At 35.9% G+C, this 20729-nt stretch overlaps 5 protein-coding genes and 11 long non-coding RNA genes across 16 annotated transcripts; 9 read left to right on the top strand and 7 right to left on the bottom strand.

The window, feature by feature from the left end:
- Positions 1 to 67: 67 nt before the first annotated feature.
- On the bottom strand, positions 68 to 727 carry SPOM_SPNCRNA.1621. The gene has a single exon (NR_150515.1). It is a non-coding gene; the product is annotated as a non-coding RNA (long non-coding RNA).
- Positions 196 to 7659, top strand: mok13 (cell wall alpha-1,3-glucan synthase Mok13). Its single transcript, NM_001022421.3, has 2 exons — positions 196 to 687; positions 728 to 7659. Exons 1-2 carry the CDS (start codon positions 331 to 333, stop codon positions 7445 to 7447), a joined length of 7077 nt encoding a protein of 2358 aa, NP_596500.1. The 5' UTR covers positions 196 to 330; the 3' UTR covers positions 7448 to 7659.
- Positions 2621 to 7479, bottom strand: SPOM_SPNCRNA.6197. Its single transcript, NR_195547.1, has one exon. It is a non-coding gene; the product is annotated as a non-coding RNA (long non-coding RNA).
- Positions 7660 to 7901: 242 nt separating the features above from the next.
- SPOM_SPNCRNA.425 lies at positions 7902 to 9277 on the top strand. The gene has a single exon (NR_150816.1). It is a non-coding gene; the product is annotated as a non-coding RNA (long non-coding RNA).
- On the bottom strand, positions 8112 to 10031 carry SPOM_SPNCRNA.1622. The gene has a single exon (NR_150516.1). It is a non-coding gene; the product is annotated as a non-coding RNA (long non-coding RNA).
- Positions 9553 to 9789, top strand: SPOM_SPNCRNA.6198. Its single transcript, NR_195548.1, has one exon. It is a non-coding gene; the product is annotated as a non-coding RNA (long non-coding RNA).
- zrt1 (plasma membrane ZIP zinc transmembrane transporter Zrt1) lies at positions 9937 to 12090 on the top strand. The gene has a single exon (NM_001022422.3). It carries the CDS (start codon positions 10650 to 10652, stop codon positions 11874 to 11876), a length of 1227 nt encoding a protein of 408 aa, NP_596501.1. The 5' UTR covers positions 9937 to 10649; the 3' UTR covers positions 11877 to 12090.
- sir2 (histone deacetylase, Sirtuin family, NAD-dependent Sir2) lies at positions 11977 to 14446 on the bottom strand. Its single transcript, NM_001022423.3, has 6 exons — positions 14133 to 14446; positions 13907 to 13969; positions 13783 to 13865; positions 13621 to 13652; positions 13099 to 13535; positions 11977 to 13034 (listed from the first exon to the last, which is right to left on the bottom strand). Exons 1-6 carry the CDS (start codon positions 14314 to 14316, stop codon positions 12406 to 12408), a joined length of 1428 nt encoding a protein of 475 aa, NP_001018840.1. The 5' UTR covers positions 14317 to 14446; the 3' UTR covers positions 11977 to 12405.
- Positions 12241 to 13631, top strand: SPOM_SPNCRNA.6199. Its single transcript, NR_195549.1, has one exon. It is a non-coding gene; the product is annotated as a non-coding RNA (long non-coding RNA).
- On the top strand, positions 13870 to 14855 carry SPOM_SPNCRNA.6200. The gene has a single exon (NR_195550.1). It is a non-coding gene; the product is annotated as a non-coding RNA (long non-coding RNA).
- Positions 14856 to 15024: 169 nt separating this feature from the next.
- On the bottom strand, positions 15025 to 18029 carry hsp104 (heat shock protein Hsp104). Its single transcript, NM_001022424.3, has one exon. It carries the CDS (start codon positions 17834 to 17836, stop codon positions 15119 to 15121), a length of 2718 nt encoding a protein of 905 aa, NP_596503.1. The 5' UTR covers positions 17837 to 18029; the 3' UTR covers positions 15025 to 15118.
- Positions 16191 to 16526, top strand: SPOM_SPNCRNA.6201. Its single transcript, NR_195551.1, has one exon. It is a non-coding gene; the product is annotated as a non-coding RNA (long non-coding RNA).
- SPOM_SPNCRNA.6202 lies at positions 16553 to 18758 on the top strand. The gene has a single exon (NR_195552.1). It is a non-coding gene; the product is annotated as a non-coding RNA (long non-coding RNA).
- Positions 18683 to 19303, bottom strand: SPOM_SPNCRNA.6203. Its single transcript, NR_195553.1, has one exon. It is a non-coding gene; the product is annotated as a non-coding RNA (long non-coding RNA).
- Positions 19304 to 19354: 51 nt separating this feature from the next.
- On the top strand, positions 19355 to 20605 carry pcn1 (DNA polymerase delta processivity factor). The gene is made up of 2 exons (NM_001022425.3): positions 19355 to 19525; positions 19637 to 20605. Exons 1-2 carry the CDS (start codon positions 19445 to 19447, stop codon positions 20336 to 20338), a joined length of 783 nt encoding a protein of 260 aa, NP_596504.1. The 5' UTR covers positions 19355 to 19444; the 3' UTR covers positions 20339 to 20605.
- On the bottom strand, positions 19635 to 20723 carry SPOM_SPNCRNA.6204. The gene has a single exon (NR_195554.1). It is a non-coding gene; the product is annotated as a non-coding RNA (long non-coding RNA).
- Positions 20724 to 20729: the final 6 nt, after the last annotated feature.

The following is a 20729-nucleotide window of genomic DNA, read 5'->3' on the forward strand; positions in this document are numbered from 1 at the left end:
CTGAATGACCGTTTGCATACAAAAGCGCAAACTGCGATTTAATTATAAAATAAAATTCCTTCTTAATTTTTTTAAAATTTATTTTTAAAATAGAAATGCATGTGTAAGCAAAAATTAATATAAATTTTTTAGGTTCGTTTGTTTGTTTACATTCCAAAAAGTTGACTTATTGGTTATTGTACTCTTCTCGTATTTAGAAGCAACCATCATTTGAATCGGGAAAAATCTTGATAAATTCATATATAATAGCATTAACGATCGCATTAATTTTAATAAAACTATTTTGAACAGGGCAGCTTCTTCACGTCAATTGAGGAAATACCATAAACGATGCGAAATAAGAATATTCTCGTCTTGAATTTGATATTAAGTATACCAAGGTTGGTCTTTACTGCTAAATATGATGAAAGAGAATCTTTATGGAATTTAAACCAAAATCAATCAGCTACCGATCCTCTAGATTATTGGGGAAAATGGGAAAACCATCAATACCATCCCAGTCCAGATGATTGGCAAGTGCCATTTTACACAGTTATTTTGGATAAATGGAAAGATGGTGATCCTAGAAATAATGAAGCTAACAATACTATTTATGAGTATGATATTTATGAAACTGGTTTTCGAAACGGAGGGGATATAATAGGCCTGAAAGACTCACTAGATTATTTGGAGATTATGGGAATAAAGGTAAGATAGAGTTATGCTTTTATGCTCGTTAACGAATAAGGTTATCTACATCGCCGGTACACCATTTTTAAATCAGCCATGGGGTGCTGATCAGTACTCACCACTGGACTACACCATCCTCGATCACCATTCTGGAACAATTGCACAATGGCGTGACACGATAGAAGAAATCCATCGTAGAGGGTTTTATTTAGTTCTGGACCTTACAATTTCTACGTTGGGAGATCTTATAGGGTTTCGGAAGTATCTGAACAGTACTACTCCATTTTCTTTATTTGAACATGAGGCGGTGTGGAAAAGCAACGTCATTTATCCAGACTGGAATTTCACAAATAAATATGACCCAAAGTGTGAGCTTCCCAGATTTTGGGGTGAAGATGGCGCGCCTGTTGTGATTGATTATGTTGGTTGTTATGATTCAGATTTCGATCAGTATGGCGATACAGAAGCCTTTGGTACTCATCCTGATTGGGAACGTCAGCTTTCAAAGTTTGCTTCTGTCCAAGATAGACTTAGAGAATGGAGGCCATCGGTTTCAGAAAAGTTAAAACACTTCGCATGTATGATCATTGCCATGTTAGATGTGGATGGTTTTCGTATTGATAAAGCTACTCAAATTACAGTTGATTTTCTTGCTTCATGGGCTCATTCTGTGAGGGGGTGTGCAGCAACGTTTAATAAAAAGAATTTTTTTATACCTGGTGAAGTAACTGGTTCTTCAAGTTATGGCTCAATTTATTACGGTCGTGGTCGTCAACCAGATCAACGTCCTCCGTCGATACTTACTTCACTTAATTCATCATCCCTTAAAGAAAACTACTTTCTGAGGGAACCTAAAGCGAATGCCCTAGATGCTTCTGCTTTTCACTATTCACTCTACCGTGCCATGACCAGATTTCTGCAAATGGACGGAGATCTGCAAGTTGGTCATGATCTTCCCGTAGATTTTACAGATTTGTGGAATGCTATGGCAGTTAATGAAGACTTTTATAATCCTAACACTCATAAAGTTGACCCGCGTCACATGCTAGGGATTACTAACCATGATGTTTTTAGATGGTCAGCAATTGAATTTGGATTAGAACGTTTGCTATTAGGAACCATGATAACGTACTTTCTTTTTCCAGGAGCACCCTCCATTTATTATGGTGATGAACAAGGATTCTATGTACTGGATAATACAGCAAACAATTATCTTTACGGTCGCCAAGCGATGCCTTCATCTATAGCATGGAAAGTTCATGGTTGTTATGCACTGGCATCTGATCAGTATCCAGAACTTCCTGTCATAAAGGCATATCAAGGGTGTAATGATGATTGGAATATAATGGACCACTTTGATTTTGCTAAACCCGAATTAAAAATGTTCAAGATATTCAACTTTATTAGGGAACAATACCCGGCCTTAAAATCTGGATGGAAATCAGTTAAACTAAGAAATTGGACTGAATATGTACATTTTCCTAATAGCGGAAAGACGCCTACGGAAGTTGGGGTTTGGAGTATAGTCCGCGGTGCTTTAGAGACGTTGCAGAATTTTGATGCCCGTAATAATACTGCTTGGAATGGAGACATTTGGATACTTTATACTAATCAAAATAGAACGACTACACTCGATTATCAATGCTCTTCCTCTAATTCCGTTGTGTCTCCATATGCTTCAGGTTTGACTCTCAAAAATTTAATCTATCCTTTCGAAGAATATATACTTCAGGAATCAAACAAATATTCTTCTAATCTAAAGTCCTACTATGGGTGTATTCCTAATATAGAATTCCCACCCTGGGGATTTAAAATACTTATTCCTAAAAAATATTACGTCCGATACCCACCACAAATTACTTCTTTTAATCCCCAACATGACTCGAGAATATACAATCATAATGGAAAACAAAAGCTTGTTATATCATTTACTGAAACGATGGATTGTAATGAAATAACATCCAAATTGCAATTCAGTTCGAAAACAGAAAGTGGTAAAGTCATGAAAGTTGATAAAGAAACTGTGAAATGCTCAGTTTCAAATAATTCTGCAGATAGTTACTATTTTGGACTTGCGCCAGCTCGATTTCACTGGTCAGGCGACTTAATTAACATTGCTGATGGGATTCATGAAATAAAGCTCCAACGGGTTCATTCACAAGATCATCAAAGTATGAGTGATTCCATGTATAAACTCTTATTAAGATTTGGTAAATTGGATAATCCAATGGTATTCTCAACTGCCAATCGATCTTCTAGTATATTATCACAAGAAAATGAGAAGTTATATATAAACCACAAAGCCCCAGGTGCTGATCTATTCCGATTTTCGTTCGATTATGGACTTCATTGGAGTGAATGGATCGATTACTTGTCAAATAAAACTGAGTGTACTGAGTTTGCTAATAACATTAGCCTGAAAACCTGGAAAGGTCATCATGTTATTGTTCAATACTGGAGTCGTTTGACGGCATCTGCGAATTACATTCAAGAAGGTGGGCTAGGTAGCTTGAGTTCATTTCCTCATTTATATATGAATGGACCTTATAATCAATGGGGATTTGATTCTGGTATACCCAATCGCTTAATATACAAAAATTGCTCATGGCACAAGACCTTTATAAGTGATGTTTTTCCTACGAAGTTTCAGTTTAATGTGTACAACTTTGATGAATCTGGGATGCCTGACCAAAAGAAAGTTTATGGTACTATTGGCAACAGTACTGTACTTGTACGTCTACCTCCGTCAGAATTAAAAGAAAGTGTGACATGGATAAAAGAAGCACCACCATCTAACTTTTTAACTTGGGAAATTATCATAAGCGACTTGACAAGAACTTATCACCTTATACCTAGAGGCTCATCAACTGTATCCATTATTTTGTTTTCTCTTTTTTTAGTATCACCTTTGATATGTGCTTTAGCAACTATGCTCGCTTTTCAAAAATTTTTTTATCAAGTAAGACTTAATAAAGGGATAGAAAAAAAGCAAGAATGGAAAGAAAAATTATTGGGCCCATTCAGCAGAATAAGTCAATCAAATATCAATCAAGGATTTTCTCATCAAGTCGCTTTAAATAATTCTGTCAAAAGTGTTCACCCAAAAATCTCCCGCAAATTAATTCTAGTTGCTACTTTAGAGTATGATATACCTGACTGGGATATAAAAATAAAAATTGGGGGCCTGGGAGTAATGGCAGAACTCATGGGTAAACACTTAACACACCATGATCTTATTTGGGTGGTTCCACGTGTTGGAGATGTAAACTATCCTGACGGACAAGAATTAGCACCTTTGGAGGTTGTAGTCCTTGATCAGGTTTATGAAGTGAGAGTTTATTCTCATAACTTACGCAACATTACCTATATTCTGTTAGAGGCTCCAGTCTTTAGAAAGCAAACGTCTGCTGAACCGTACCCTGCTAGAATGGACGATTTGAGTTCTGCCATTTTCTATTCAGCTTGGAATCAGTGTATAGCCGGAATAATTAGACGATATCCGATAGACGTTTACCATATAAACGATTATCATGGTGCGTTAGCTCCATGTTATCTTCTTCCAAATGTCATTCCATGCGTGTTGTCGCTTCATAATGCTGAATTCCAAGGTTTATGGCCGCTTCGCACTCAAGCCGAGAAAAACGAAGTTTGTGCGGTATACAACATTTCCACGAAAATATGTACTAAATACATTCAATTCGGAAATGTTTTCAATTTACTTCATGCAGGAGTTTCATATATTCGTATTCATCAAAAAGGATATGGAGTAGTTGGGGTTTCTAATAAGTACGGGAAACGCTCAAAAGCTCGGTATCCCATATTCTGGGGATTAAAAAAGGTAGGAAAACTCCCTAATCCAGATCCACTAGATACTGCTCAGTTGGATGATCCCACGAATATTACTGAAGAAATCACTATTGATTTAACGGCCGAAGCAGAGAAAAGAGCGTTTAAAAGAGACGCACAAAAATGGACGAATTTGGAACTTGATGACTCCGCTGATCTGCTGGTATTTGTAGGTAGGTGGTCCATGCAGAAGGGTATAGACTTAATTGCTGACATTGCACCTACTCTGTTGCAAGATTTTAATGCTCAACTCATTACAATAGGTCCAATAATTGACCTGTATGGCAAATTTGCTGCTGAGAAATTGAATGCTCTTATGAAAAAGTATCCGAAGCGGGTTTATTGTAGACCAGAATTTACGCATTTACCACCTTGCATATTTAGTGGAGCTGACTTTGTCTTGATCCCTTCTCGAGATGAACCCTTTGGGTTAGTTGCTGTTGAGTTTGGTAGAAAAGGCGCACTAGGAATAGGAGCTCGTGTTGGTGGTTTGGGTCAAATGCCTGGATGGTGGTATTCAGTTGAATCGAATGCGACGTCTCATGTTTTGCAACAGTTTGAAGAAGCTTGTAGGAAGGCCCTTAGTTCTTCTGCTGAAAAACGGGCATTGCTTCGTGCGAAGTCAGCCAAGCAACGGTTTCCTGTTTTAGAATGGATTTCTAAACTAGATCACCTTATGGACAATTGTATACGTCTAAATGTCGGTCAAAGACAACAAGGTTCCTCTTCACATTCTATGAAGTTTAGAAGTAAAAATGACCTTTCCAGTATTAAACTATCTACGAAGGAAGGTTTGGAAAACGAAGAAAACGAATTGAAAGATAAAGCACCTCCAAATGAACCGAATGTTGGAAGCCTCTTTTTGTTTAACAAATCTTCTATGGGTTCTGTTGGAGGACCTGGTCATTACAAAGCAACTGATTTGTCTCAAGAATTGGAAACAAATGATCAAGATATAGAATATAACGAGTTTTATTCTCAATTAGATACTAGCACTTCTGACATATTTCAAGATACCTCCGTTGATGGGTTCCCAGATCTTCAAGTGTCATCCGATATAAACGTGCGCAACGATCGTTTAAGTTCTTTTGTCATGTCAAGTGAGGACCTGCGGTCTAGCGATGGCCATCCGGAAAACAGTGATTCTGTTTTAGAAACAATCAGCTCTGTTCACCATAGAAGCCCGATCAACCAGGTTGTAAGGAACCTAAATGAGTCCCAATTAAGTTTAGACTCTGTTATAAGTATGAATTTGAATAAGGAGTTTGCGCTGACAAAAACTGAAAACGATTTTACGGACGATAATGGTCGAGCTCTTAATTATTTTTCCCAAAAGTTAGAAGAACTAGATCCAAAAAATTCTGTCAATGAACTGTGTATTGAAACCTTTATATTGAAAATGAAGAAAGAGTGGTATGATGGACTTCGAAATATTCGTTTCGGAATTCAACGTCCTAACCTTTTGATTTACGACGAGGACAAAAAATTCATAAATACAGAGCATTTTCTAGGATCCAAGGTGAACCTTAACTCTGTGACGTCTCTTGGAAATTTTAATGGTTCAAGTCCTAATTCTTTTTTGTTTTTATTAAAAAATAGAACGATGCGGATTAAATGTTTTATGCAAATGCGAATTGGTGATTGGCCTGTTTACTCTATTTTTCTTTCAGTTGGCCAAATTTTGGCTGCAACATCTTATCAACTTGTTTTACTCTCAGGATCCTCTGCTCAGTTTTCTACACAGCTTTATATTGTAGGTAGTATTTATACTGTTTCATCTGTGTTTTGGTGGTATTTATACCGCATGCTACCTAGTGTAGCATCCCTTAGTCTTCCCTTTCTTCTTTACTGTGCCTCATTTCTGTTAATCGGTATTTCGTCGTTTATCAATGAAAATATGTACTTGCGTTTATGGATTAGTCACATTGCCAGTTGGATATATGCTGTTGCTTCAGCCAGTGGATCACTTTATTTTTCGTTAAATTTTGGTGATGAGGCTGGTGCCGGTGTCGTATCTTGGATCGTAAGAGCATGCATTGTTCAAGGCTTTCAACAAATTTGGGCTTGTTGTCTTTGGTACTGGGGATCCTATATTGATCGGTCGATGCAAGAATGTCATTCGTTTCCACATGAAGTATATCCCTTGGGTTTAATAGCTGTTTTTTCTTGGCCACTCGCTTTAGTGATGTTACTATTCGCCATTTTGTTGATTTTCGGTCTGCCAGATTATTATTGGGAAAGTCCTGGAAATATTCCTGCATTTTATACTGCCCTATTAAGGAGAAAACTTGTTCTCTGGTTCTTCGTTGCAACAATACTTCAAAATTACTGGCTATCTACCTTATATGGTAGATCGTGGAAATATCTCTGGGGTGGTTCATTGTTAGCTCCATGGAAAATGCTGACTATAGCATTTTTTTTGTTCTTGAGCATGTGGATCATTATGTTGATGTTTCTCGGACGAAAGTCGCTTACCCATTCTTGGCTTCTGCCGGTTTTTGGGGTAGGACTGGGATCTCCCCGATGGTTGCAAATGATGTGGGGCACTAGCAATATAGGGGTTTATCTTCCATGGGCTGGAGTAGCTGGTCCAATTGTTGGTCGAATCTTATGGATTTGGCTGGGTGTCTTAGATTCGGTACAAGGTGTTGGGGTTGGAATGATTTTATTGCAGACACTTACTAGAAGGCACATTGCTACAACTCTAATTGCTGGACAAATTATCGGAACGTTGACTTCAATGTTAGCAAGGGCAACCGCACCAAATCGACTTGGTCCTGGACTCGTCTTTTTAGATTTGACATCATGGAGGTTCGAAGATGGTGCAAAAATATTCAGAAGTGCACCGTTTTGGATTTGTTTGATTTCACAAATTGCTGTTAGTGCTGGTTACTTGTTGTTTTTTCGCCGAGAAAATTTAAGTCGGCCTTAAATATGAAGAGTTTTAAATGGGTCTCTTGATATATAATAATGTTTGTTAATTATTTATTAGCCATTTACAGAAATGTAAAATTAATGAATGAATTATGATATAAAAGTTAATACTTTGGCAGAATTCAAAAGCATGGTTATAAGCAACATAAAGCTTTAAATTTAAATCAATCGAAATCTCAATTTCATATACTAATGTTATAGAATTTCTTTATTTAATTATATTCTTTTAACTAATTGTATGTGTATAGGAAACTTTGAGAGGGGTGTACAATTATTTGTGGGAAAAAATTATTAATCATTTGAAAACGGTAAACCCCATAGAAATTCCCGATGCAATCTTTTAACGGAGACAATTAGATATTGCTGCAAAGTAAGGAGAATATCTCTAGCTGTATAGTAAAATGATTCATAATAAAATAAAATAAATTTTATCGTTATATAATCCATATATAATTTTTTATGCTTTATATTGTCTTATACAAGTTTCTTAGCGCTGGGCAAATTGATCGGAGAATATAAAAAAGGGAACTACTTGATTATGGCGTTTTGATACAAACTAGATCCTTGTGCAAATTTCAAGTTCTATTAGAAAATTTTCGAATGGCATCTTGTAGGGACGCACTGTTTATAGTTTCGAATTTTAAATGTTTAAAACAATAGAAGGAGGTCAATAAATCAATAAATATTTAAATAAATAAATAATTAATAATAAAAAATATAATGAATTAATAAAGAAATATTGCATCTTAAATAAAAAAAATTATAATTGTTACGTTTTTTTTTTTGTTATATGGATATTCTTGGAGAAGCAGTGAAATTTTATTAGGATCTTCGTCGAAAACAGCGATCGATAAATCAGAACATGTCGATCCATGGAACGATAAATAATCTAGAGATGTTGGCTGACGGACAACGAGAGAAAGGTTCAGGACAAACAATGCAGATTTGGTTTATAGAAGATGATAACTAGAGAAGCTCAATATTGCTTTCGCTTCCTTCTCTCTTCTTTTTTCCCTTGTTCATATTATTATAGCTTTGCAAATCAATTTCAGCTTAGTATTTCGATCTGATAGAGCGACAATTATATAGTACCGCGAAAAACTTGCATACAAAGCTATACAAAAAATATTGAGATAAAACTGGCAGTACATACCAATGCGACTCAAAATTCTTTATCTTTTGTTTCAAAAAAAGAAAAAAATTCTGCTTTTCCAAGATTCCTACCCTGGAGTCCTTTCTCTAAAGCACTTAACAAAAAGCATATAAGTTACCGCCTCAAACAAGATTGTGATTAGACATCAGCACATACAATTTCTAGATTTACTCTATTCCCAATAATAAAACAGAGTGACATGTAAAAAAAATTCAATTTTTTAACAATTGTCTATTTGAAGTAATGTGCGACGAAGCTCCTGTGTACGAGGGTTACCTTTTCAATTTACACCAGGTTTGCGCAACTCGGCAAAATTTAAAATTCCGAAAACCATCGAATCCGAGCGCAAAATGCATTAGAGGAACTTCTTTAAAAATTTCTCATTCTCAGTGTTTCTAAGGTATGTGGTATGTGTAAATCTTTTTGTGCAAGCTCATTATGAACGTAACGCTTTTCTTTCAAGTTCTTTTTAAGTTGCTTCAAGTTGGAAAAAGAAATGATTATCGGATTTTCTGATAAGCGTTCGATCGTCATGACACTTTCCCCGTGATTTATTGCTCTAGACTTGAATCTCCTAAGTTGATTTTCATATTTGTTCCCAAAGTGGTGGGCTCATTATCAAATACTTTTTAAAATCAATATAAAATATTTTAATTATTCGTCAAAATTGAATGTCTTACTGTAGTTGACACTAAACTGTATTCAAGCAGTGTATTAAAACACTCCGTCCTCTGATAGTGCAAAAAAAAAAGATCATGGATTGTTCCATGTGGCGATCCCCTTTTGGCACCAGTTACGATACTACCATCGACTGGTCCTTTTTTTTTTTCTGAAATAATAATAAGATGGTTGTGACAGATCGACGTCAATCTGCAAATAAAATTTACCTATTTTTAGTAGATGCTGTCTACAATTTAGTCAAGTGATGTGTTGTCATGCAAAAAGGACATGCGACTTGTGTGTGTTGAGAGTATAGAATTTCAACGAATCTTAATTCATTGCTTCGTTCTATCCTTCAAATTTCTCTTTTTAATTTGAATGTTTGTAAGAATTTTCTTTCACTTGGGGTCGTTTTCTTTTTATTCAGTTTGCTATCTAGTGTGGTGGTTCGAGGTGCTTATTTACTTACCTATTTTCAAGCGTCGATCCTTAAACCTTGGTTATCCCGACTTTCAAGTGATATACGTGGTGATCTGTACAAATTTTCCTGTGCAAAATTACCATGTTACCTGTCGTTGCTATCCCTTGTACGTCGATTCGCACATCATTAGAATGACAGTCAAAAAAACAGTCCAAGGCTTTATATAAAGAAAGCAGATCCTTTCATTCCAGCCACGATCCGAGTATTTTGTTTGTATTCTGTTAGGTTTTGTTAGAGTACGTTATCAATCTTGTATTCTACGCTGCAAATCCTTTATCGATTGATTTGGCAGAAAATAAGGCAGTTTATAAGTTCAGTTTTACGATTATTTTGATTGATTTCGTTATCAAGTGAGATTGCTGATCACTCCTGCTTCAACTCTTACGTTGCTAATACTAAGTGAATACAATCAGCCAAAAAACCAAAAGGACGATCGCTTTTTTTTTTTGGTTGTAGATCTTATCACTCATTTTTTGTATTGGTTTTGTTTTTTTAAACCACTTTGGATTCCTAAGGTATTTTGCTATTGTTTTGTGGTAGAAAATATCGATTATTTGGAGATCTTTCTTTGCAACTTCAACCTATTCCCTTTTTGTCTTCCTCCTGTGCGCCTATCGCGTATTTTGCTTTTCCCTTAATTATTGTTCGTTCAATCAACTCCCCGCTTTCTCATTTGTTATTTTTTTTTTTAATTTTTTTTGGTTTTGGATTTCAGGTTTCGTTTGGTATTTCCTCGTTGCTTAATTAAACTATTATCCTCTCAGTTTATTGCTCCCTTTAACTCGTTCTGCTCAGCTCGGAGGTTGTTAAAAAATTTCTATTCCATTTTCACTCTCTTTAACGTTTTTCGTTGAAAACAAACTTTGCCCTGTTGAGTTATATCTTGTATCTTTCTCGTACATTAAAATGTCTTTAAACAATTTATCTAACTCATATAATCAATATCTTGCTCAAGAATCTCACCAAATATTGAGACATCTTTTTCTTAATAAGCAATATAGTCCATTGGTAAAAAGAGACGATGATAGCTCTGCTACTGTGACTTGTGGAGGTGATGCCAATGAATTCAACGAATATGGTCATCTGGGATATCGTATTGGTGCCATCTTTGTTATCTTGGCTACTTCATTAATTGGCATGAACTTACCTTTGGTCCTTTCTAAAATCACCAAAAACAGACCCAACGTTTATATTGAATATCTCTATCTATTCGCTCGTTATTTTGGTTCTGGTGTTATTTTGGCTACTGCTTTTATTCACTTGTTAGCCCCTGCTTGTAACAAGCTTTACGATCCTTGTCTTGACGACCTTTTCGGAGGTTACGATTGGGCTCCAGGTATTTGTCTTATTTCTTGTTGGTTTATTCTCTTGTTGGAGGTCCTTTTGAATCGCTATGTGGAATGGCGGTTCGGTATGGAAATCGGCGATCATCATGGTCCAACTCTTGGTGCCAAACAACACAGTCATAGTCACGAAGACGGTGCTCACGGTGTTCATGAACATCCAGTTTATGATATTGAAGAATGTGCCGATGGTGTTGAGCATGAATGTGTAAAGGATGACTTGGAAGAAGTAAAACTAGAACCTTATACGAATACTGATAGTACCGATTTGACTACTAAAGAAGAAGCTCGTAGTTTCTTACTAAAGCAACAACTTACTGCCTTTATAATTCTTGAATCTAGTATCATTTTGCATAGTGTTATTATCGGTCTTACAACTGCCGTCTCAGGTGAAGAATTTAAAACTTTATTTCCCGTCATTATTTTCCATCAGGCCTTTGAAGGTTGTGGTTTAGGTTCTCGTTTGGCGGGAATGGCCTGGGGCCCAAAAACTGCATGGGTACCTTGGGTGTTGGGCGTTATCTATTCGTTGGTTACGCCTATTGGTATGGCAGCTGGTTTAGGTGTTCGTGAGCATTGGGATCCTCTTGCTCATGGGTCTTATGCTGCCCAAGGTGTTTTGGATGCTATCTCATCTGGAATTTTGGTTTATGCTGGTTTAGTGGAATTACTTGCACACGATTTCTTATTTAGTCCTGAAAGAGAACGTAACTGGTATAAGCTTATTTACCTTTTGGCATGCTCGATGGCTGGTACTGGAGTTATGGCTTTGTTAGGTAAATGGGCTTGATTTGGTGGCTTTTTCGATGATCCGTGCATTTTATATTCTTCATTAAATCTGTTTTCTTCTTTTGAGTTTGAGTGTCAATATCGTTGACCAATTTCTAATTGTCCGTTTTCAGTTGTTTCTCTTTAGTATCGTACAATTAGATGCTTCATTGGTTGTATTGATATGTACCAATCAATCTTTCAATTTTAAATAATAATTGTGTCATTTTCACTGATTTACTATGCTTAAAAAAGTAGCTAATTTTGCATAGCCTATGAATGTAATTTGCTTCAATGTTCATTTACTAATTACACAGTCCTTGGTATTGTAAAATGTATTATAACTTGTTTTAATGTGTTTTCACCCAGTTTAGCAGATTTAAACATTAGGTGCGAAGAGAAAAAACAGTTTTTAACAATGGCACTTACAAAACTAAGAAGTCTCAAACGGATAATAAGTTAATGTCCAATAATCTGGCTCTCATACTCGATATATGTATATAATATATTTGCTTCTACATTCAACTTCGATAGATCGATCAGTCCTAAAATTAACAACTACCGTTTGTTGTGCTCGTGATATGATAGGTGCTGGGCTCCTCAAATTTTATATCCAAATCCGTTTCGAAAGCTCGCGTTTTGGAACCACTATGACACTCAGGTAAATCGCAAAGCGCTTGTAATTCATTCAGCCATCCAGCACGTTTACAAATCTCCACAATAACCCAATCACAATAAGGACTTAGAAAATTTACATCGAATTGGGTATGACGAACAGGAGTCCTCGAAATGTAAATCTGAGGAGTAGTAGGAGGAATAACACTGATGAGTTCTGAAACAGGAGCCACTTTTAAAGAAGTTCCAATACAAATTAATAAATCAGTCTCTTCAAGCTCACCACTCCCGACTTTGTTAAAGAAAGAATCCGGTAAGGCTTCCCCAAAAAATGTGATATCAGGTTTCATAATCCCAGGTTGAGCTAGATCATCTTCAGAAGATTCACTATCACCATCTGAAAAATAATGTTTCTCTTTTTTATTTTGACCGACTCTTCTTAATTTTAAGGGTGGTTTTCCGCATTCATTGCAGTAAGAAACTCTTTGATTTCTTATGTCTTCATATAACTCCGATCCATCCACCTTGTGCTTGCATTTGATACAAGTTGCGGTAGCAAAAGACCCTATATAATCAAATTAGACAAAATCACCAGTGCTCGAGATGCAAATCGGAAAATAAATACTTACCATGACATTGAATAATTTTGTTATCGGAGAGTCCAGTCTTTTTTTCCAAATTGTCTATATTTTGGGTAAACAATGTTGATAATTTATTCTTCTTTTCAAGCAATCTAATGAAGGCATGCGAGGGGGAATAATGATTCGTCTCCGGCAAAAGATCTCTAGCAAAAGTATAAAAAATTTCTGGATTTTCTCTAAACGTATGGATATCAAACATTTCAGAAGGTTCCGATAATCCATGGCGTGCCAAACGGGCATAAAAACCATTGTCTGAACGGAAATCTAAAATTCCCAAACTTGTACTTATGCCTGCCCCAACAAGGACGACAACATTTTTAGCTTTTTTCAATAAATTAACAACATCTTCAAAGGTATTAAAATGTGGAAGTTTGATTCTCCTAGCAACCTCACGTTTTAAAACTTCCTTCAGCAAAGGAAGTAAACTAATTAGCACGTTAGTATATCGATAGCAGATATTTTAAAAAATAAAAGATAAAAAGATAAGAAGGAAGTTAAAGAAAAGCATACTCTATGTCTTCAAACTCTTCAAGTGCACTAGGCTATTTACGTTAATAAATCTAGGTAAAGTCATAAGAAAACAAAACATGCAGTAGACCAAATTATTATTGCAATTTAACAAAAATAATCTGCTAATTTAATGTAATGCAAGTTATAAATCAGTAAGCATACCAAATTGATTCCAAGTTTTTTTAAAATCGATCGTACAGGCAACTCTTCTTCTATTAAATATTTCTCCAAGAATTTCGCATAGCCTACAAATACTAGTTAAAATGTAAATTAAGTAACTCCTTACCTGAAGCCCTTAAATATCTGACCATTTCGGATCGTTCATCCAAATCACTTATGTTTTCTGTTTCTAAGGAATCGTTAACTTTTTAAATAATTAAAATAAACTAAAGTATATGAAAAGCACATAGCTAACCTGAACTCAAAATCGTTGATCAATTGTAAATTTTGTAAATTCAAATAGACTTGCGCGTACCCTTGAAGGTATTGGAGTTAATAGTTGATATTCATACCTGGTTTATCCCATTCATCAGAATCAACCTCTTCATCCTCAGTTTCTTTACTGCCGCACATAATATCTACTAGTAAACTAGCACCGGAACTACTACCAGAAGAGCTAGGAGAATAACTAGCGACTGGAATTTTTTCCTCAACGGGAGTCGTCGGCATATTATTATCTAGCGGATTGGAAGCCATGACAGAGTTTGTATAACATGAAAATATGACTAATCAATTATTTTTAAGGAAGTATAAATTAAAGCTTCGTTTGAGAAAGGCAATGATCTACTGAACTGAAGATCTCTGGTTCAACTTTTCGATAAGTCTTATTACAATTACGAAAAGCTAGTCTCTTGTTTAGTGCAGTAAAGTTTCGTTAGCTTAATGGTATGCGGGCAACTGTGATCTCGTTATTTCCTGGTAATAATGGCTATTAGAAGCAAAGCACTGTATAAGTTTAACTATACAACTTGTTAATTTAAACGTTGCTTTGAACCATGAGAACTGGAATGCGTATTAGTATGCAATGCGCAAGTGTAGAAAGTAATGAAATGATATGATAGTGATTTACCAAATGTTAAAGTTAATCATGTAAATTCAATTTAAAATCTACTAAAAGTATGAGAGCTAATTCTGCTTTGATTTTATAAGGAATTACGAGCACTTTCTTACAAGCTCGACTTTCTTGAATGGACTGCATTAATTAATACCTACTAAAATAAATGGAGGTTTTTCGTAAATAACAATGGATTATTTGATAAATTTAAGATTCAATGTTTCATCATACTTGAATTGCTAATAACTAAAAACGATGTACTTAGCTTTTGTTAAATTGATTCTATCTATTCGATAAAGTTCATTGAACATTTTAATGAGAAAACAGTACTTCCTAAAAAGTTTATATACTATATTTTTATAAATAAATAAAATATATTAAGATTAAGCATATCATTAAACTATATCATAAAGTATCGTTAGAACTTTCTCATTTGAAATACATTTATTCCAATTCTTCATCATTAACATCGTCGTCAATACCATCCATGTCAATATCAGCAGAGCCGTTTGCATTAGCTTCATGATTTGGTTTGACAAATATCTTGCCATTTTGGACTACGACATGAGCAGTCTCCTTATCGCGAAGCTGGCCATTCAAAATTAAGACAGCCATGGGATTCAAAACTTGATTTTGAATGACACGGTTCAAAGGTCTTGCACCATAAGCAGGGGAATAACCAGCGCTTCCAAGAAGGTCTTTAGCTTCGTCGCTAACCTCGATTTTAATTGAGCGATGATTGGATTGAAGCCGTTTCTGAACCTCTAATATACGATTTTCGACAATATTGCGGATATCCACACGACGCAGACGATTAAAGATAACGATTGAAGAGATACGATTCAAAAATTCGGGACGGAAGAAGCCACGAATCGAGTTCATAACCATTTCCCGAGTGGTACTATCTATCTTTCCATCATCAGACTCATTGTCTGTTGTCAAGTATTCAGCGCCCAAGTTAGAAGTCATAATGATAACAGCATTCTTGGCATCAACAACCTGGCCTTGGCCACTAGTGATACGTCCATCATCTAGTACCTGCAAAAGTACAGTCAATACTTCTGGAGCAGCCTTTTCAATCTCGTCAAACAAGATGACGGAGTAAGGTCGTCGACGAAGTTGTTCAGTAAGCTGTCCACCAGCTTCATGTCCAACATAACCGGGTGGTGCTCCAATGAGACGTGAAACAGAGTGTTTTTCCATGTATTCAGACATGTCAATACGAATCATTGCATTTTCATCATCAAACATAAATGATGCCAATGCCTTTGTCAATAAAGTCTTACCAGTACCGGAAGGACCGCAAAACAAGAAAGATGCGATTGGTTGATTAGGATCAGAAAGACCAGCACGAGATAAGCGAATGGCGTTTGCAACTGCAGTAACTGCTTCATTTTGACCAATTACTTGTTTACTGAGAACCTTCTCCATGTTAAGGAGTCGTTCCTTTTCAGTTGTCTTCAAACGAGTAACCGGAATACCAGTCCACCTTGCAACGATTTCGTTGATTTGATCGGGCCCAACTACGTCAATAAGTAAAGGTTCTGAGCCTGGTTGAGCGTTTGCAATCGCTTCTGCATCAGCCTTTCTTTTTTGTTGCTCTAAATATTCAATACGTTTTTGCAAATCAGGAATACCATAGTATTTCAAATCAGCAGCAAGAGTGAAATCATTACGACGCTCGGCATCCTCAGCCTTAGCCTTCAACTCATCAAGACGACGCTTAGCATCTTGAAGTTCACTTCCACGAGACTTTTCTAATTCATACTTCTCACGAATAGGTCTTGTTTCTTCTTCCACTTGTTCAGCCTCTTTACGAGCAGCCTTGAGACGTTCTTTGGAAGCTTCGTCCTTCTCACGCTCTAAAGCACGAATTTCAACGCGGAGTTGTCGAAGCTTTCTCTCAAGGTTATCAAGAACTTCGGGCTGAGATTCACGAGTAACACGAACTGCAGCCGCAGCTTCATCGACCAAGTCGATGGCAGAATCTGGAAGACGACGAGAAGTTAGGTACCGGGAAGCGAGATGGGCAGCAGTAACCAAGGCACGGTCAGAGATAGTAACACCATGATGAACCTCATACTTTTCTTTAAGACCACGAAGGATAGAAATCGTATCTTCAATAGAAGGCTCTTTTACCAAGATGATTTGGAATCTACGTTCGAAAGCAGCATCTTTTTCGATGTATTTCTTGTATTCAGCCAAAGTAGTAGCACCAATACAGTGAAGCTTACCACGTGCAAGCATTGGCTTCAGCAAATTGGCAGCGTCCATGCCACCTTCACCACCGGAACCTGCGCCCATTAAAAGATGCATTTCATCTACGAATAAAATAATGGGAGTTTCACTTTCTTCAACTTCTTTTAAAACAGATTTGATACGCTCTTCAAATTCACCACGAAATTTGGAGCCGGCAACTAAGCTTCCGACGTCCAGGCTGAGAAGCTTACAATTCGAAAGATTAGCGGGGACATCATCGTCAATTATACGACGAGCAAGTCCTTCAGCAATGGAGGTCTTACCTACACCAGGCTCACCAATAAGAACTGGATTATTTTTCGTTCTTCTAGAAAGTACGCGAATTGTACGACGAATTTCATCTTCACGTCCGATAACTGGATCCAGTTGACCATTTCTAGCGAGCTCTGTAAGATCAACAGTAAATTTATTTAGTGCATCAAATCCTTCCTCGGCATTCTTTGAATCGATTCTTTTATTACCACGGACGTTATTTACAGCAAATTCAAACGCTTTCGGGGTGACACCGGCTTCTGCCAATAAACTCTTTAGCGTGTCGTCTTTAGTGAACACAGCGATAAAATGATCTTGAGCAATGTAAGAATCTTTTTGTGTTTTTTGAAGTTCATGAGCATTTCGCAGCAGTTTCGCACTTTCAGGTGACAGAGTCACTTGTTCTGGAGGTGGATCCTGAGCAGGCAAGCGAACTAACCGACTAGTAACACTTCGCTCAAACTTTTGACCATCACCACCAGCTTTGTCGACGATGGTGCGCAGTAAGGTAGTACCGTTACTGTCACTGTCGGACAAAAGAGCAGCAGCAATGTGAATAGGGGTTAATTGTGAATGACCATAAGATTGTGCAATTGAGTACGCATCAGACAATGTCTTTGCGGCTTTGTCAGTAAAAGGATAATCAGCCATATCGAGTTATATTATTATAGGAATTTTTATAATTTATAGATAAATCCAAAAAAAAGGAATTGTATATTTGTCGCTCGTTATAAAACAAAAAAGAGAGAGTCGTTGAACGGTAAATATATACGGTTTTCAGTTCGATTTAATAAGAACTTAATATCGTTATTATAATAAATTCTTCGGTTATAGATTGATGGTTGAGGATGCCGCAGGTAGAGAAGCTGTGCATATATATACACGATGATGTTACTATGGGAAGGAAAGGAACATACCAGAAGATGCCAGTTACATTGTTACTCGAACCTACTCCTACACTCTAGAAAAAGAAAGGGATAAAGTAGGGTAAATCCCAAAGACATGACTAGAAGATTTAAAAAAATAAGAGAAAAATAGCTTAAAAAAAAACCGGTGTAAATTAAAAATGCAGTTACCTTAAAAGTCTTTGAATTGTCTTTAAACATGGAATACTCGAAACCCGGAAATGATCTGCGTATTACGTAGTGTATGGAACAACGTAAAGACGGATACTAACCTCAACTTATTCTCAATTGCATCTTGCTAAATACCGTTAGAATTCATCAATGACTGAATAAATAATTTTTTGATACATAGTTCTTCTATTACAGAGATTCTAGTCATATTTCCAAGCTATTTCTAAGATAGAGCTCTTACATTACTTATTCTATACGGTAGCGATTATTCGTCGTAATGACATTTAACGAACTTTAGTTACTTGACCATAGTGGTTTATAAACTAAACAAACCAACAGTGAATTCTTGTTAACGTAACTGTAATCTACGAATATTGAGAAGAAAAAAAAACGAATGAATTTGTTGTGAATACATATTTTTTCCTTAGCGAACAAGTATACTTCATTCTTATTTTCATACCTCTTTAGTCTTATTTAAACCAGCAATAAAATTCGTTTTAAGTTTTCCGTGTTAATACCAATTAAAATAACGTTTTTTTCAATCATTTTATATGTCATTGCAACGTGAAAATAAGTTAATAAATTTCGGTAGCAGCTAATATGGAAAATGTACAATTTACTTGATACATTAGTGTAGCCTAAATTTTATTTGATCCTGGAAAGTATATTAAGGTAGAACGCGAAAGCTCTCCTAGTTTACGCCGTAAATTGTAATGACTCGCTGATTACATTTGGCTTATTATAATCCGTATAGCTAGAAAATTTCGATAACTGAATATTGCTTCTTTAAAAAGACATAAATAGAACCGTGAATTAGTACAGCAAACGAAAGATAAAAATTTCATAGTAACATGCAAATACTATTTTTTCAGTTAGTTTTCCATAATTTTGTATAATATTTCATATCAAACGCATCTAAAAAGTACGGACGAAATTACTTGCTATTGTAAAAATAAAAAAAATAACAAAACAAATTATAATAACGTGAACTGCTATTTTGGTCTCATATATGAAAGGTTCTTGAGATTTTTTACGTTGTCAGCTAGCAATTTTACGCACACTATTCTGTGCTACGCGCTCTTTGACTACTTCCCAAAAGCCAACTACAAAAGGTTTTTGCAGTAACCTTTGTTAGCTATTCTTTATATCTCTTATCTAGCTTGTATAAAATATAATTACGACTATGCTTGAAGCTAGATTTCAGCAGGCTGCTTTGTTGAAAAAGCTTCTCGATGCCATCAAGGAGTTAGTTACAGATGCTAATGTATGTAAGGGGCAGCATATAAATAAAGATGCTCAACGACAAAGCCTTTCTTTTTTTTAAAAAAAATATATTTATTAACTTCTTTTGAATGATTCTCTAACCTCATAACAGTTTGATTGCAATGACAACGGTATCTCTCTGCAGGCTATGGATAGTTCTCATGTAGCCCTTGTTTCTATGCTTATTAAATCAGATGGATTTGAACCATATCGGTGTGATAGAAATATTGCTTTAGGTATAAATCTGAACGCCTTATCAAAGGTCTTACGGTGTGCCCAAAACGAGGATTTGGTTACTTTAAAGGCTGAAGATACACCTGAGGTATTGAATTTGGTTTTCGAGAGCGAGAAAAATGACAGGATCTCTGATTATGATGTTAAATTAATGGACATTGATCAAGAACACTTGGGTATACCAGATATCGAATACGATGCTACTATTACTATGCCTGCTGCCGAATTTCAACGCATTACTCGAGATTTATTAACTTTGAGTGATTCAGTAACAATCAATGCTAGTAAAGAGGGTGTTCGTTTTAGCTGCAAGGGAGATATTGGTAATGGTAGTACCACGCTGAAACAACATACCGATCTTTCTGACCAAGATCAAAGTATCGAAATTTCTCTTACCCAAGCTGTAACACTTACGTTTTCTTTGAAATATTTAGCCCAGTTCACTAAGGCTACTCCTTTAGCTACCCGAGTCACACTTTCAATGAGCAATGATGTTCCACTTCTTGTGGAGTATAAAATGGAATCCGGATTTTTACGATTTTATCTTGCCCCAAAAATTGGTGAGGAGGATGAGGAGTAGATTACGGAATCAATATCTTTTAGTAATCTCTTTGCAATTGACGAGCTAGCATCATTATAAACATACTTTTGTTTACTTTTTAATTCAACCTTTTTTGTACTGCTCCTTCCCTAACATTCATATCCAAACAGGCAAAATACCAGCTTTTACTTAAAAAAAATCAAATTCTTTAGAACCAACAAACTGAAGGGTAGAAAAACTTGTGTTCTTAGTGATGATTTTTCACAGATAACTTCGTAATCATCTGCTGTAGCTTGTTGATTTAAGTCTAGTACATGATATAATACATTGATATGTAAATTAGCTTAATTCTGAGAATTTATTCTAACTGATAATTGTATACTTATATGGCTAACCGCGTAAGAGCCTCGGAGGGACAGTTCGCCCAAAT

This window comes from Schizosaccharomyces pombe, assembly GCF_000002945.2.
Source record: "Schizosaccharomyces pombe strain 972h- genome assembly, chromosome: II".
Classification (NCBI taxonomy): Eukaryota; Fungi; Ascomycota; class Schizosaccharomycetes; order Schizosaccharomycetales; family Schizosaccharomycetaceae; genus Schizosaccharomyces; species Schizosaccharomyces pombe.

Excerpts from the sequence above, each read along its gene's own strand:
- mok13 (NM_001022421.3), top strand. The coding sequence starts at position 331 with ATGCGAAATAAGAATATTCTCGTCTTGAATTTGATATTAAGTATACCA. Across the intron at positions 688-727 it reads TGGAGATTATGGGAATAAAG|GTTATCTACATCGCCGGTAC; the intron begins GTAAGATAGAGT and ends TTAACGAATAAG.
- zrt1 (NM_001022422.3), top strand. The coding sequence starts at position 10,650 with ATGTCTTTAAACAATTTATCTAACTCATATAATCAATATCTTGCTCAA.
- sir2 (NM_001022423.3), bottom strand. The coding sequence starts at position 14,316 with ATGGCTTCCAATCCGCTAGATAATAATATGCCGACGACTCCCGTTGAG. Across the intron at positions 13,866-13,906 it reads CAGATATTTAAGGGCTTCAG|GCTATGCGAAATTCTTGGAG; the intron begins GTAAGGAGTTAC and ends TAGTATTTGTAG. Across the intron at positions 13,536-13,620 it reads GAAGAGTTTGAAGACATAGA|TTTACTTCCTTTGCTGAAGG; the intron begins GTATGCTTTTCT and ends CGTGCTAATTAG.
- hsp104 (NM_001022424.3), bottom strand. The coding sequence starts at position 17,836 with ATGGCTGATTATCCTTTTACTGACAAAGCCGCAAAGACATTGTCTGAT.
- pcn1 (NM_001022425.3), top strand. The coding sequence starts at position 19,445 with ATGCTTGAAGCTAGATTTCAGCAGGCTGCTTTGTTGAAAAAGCTTCTC. Across the intron at positions 19,526-19,636 it reads AGTTAGTTACAGATGCTAAT|TTTGATTGCAATGACAACGG; the intron begins GTATGTAAGGGG and ends ACCTCATAACAG.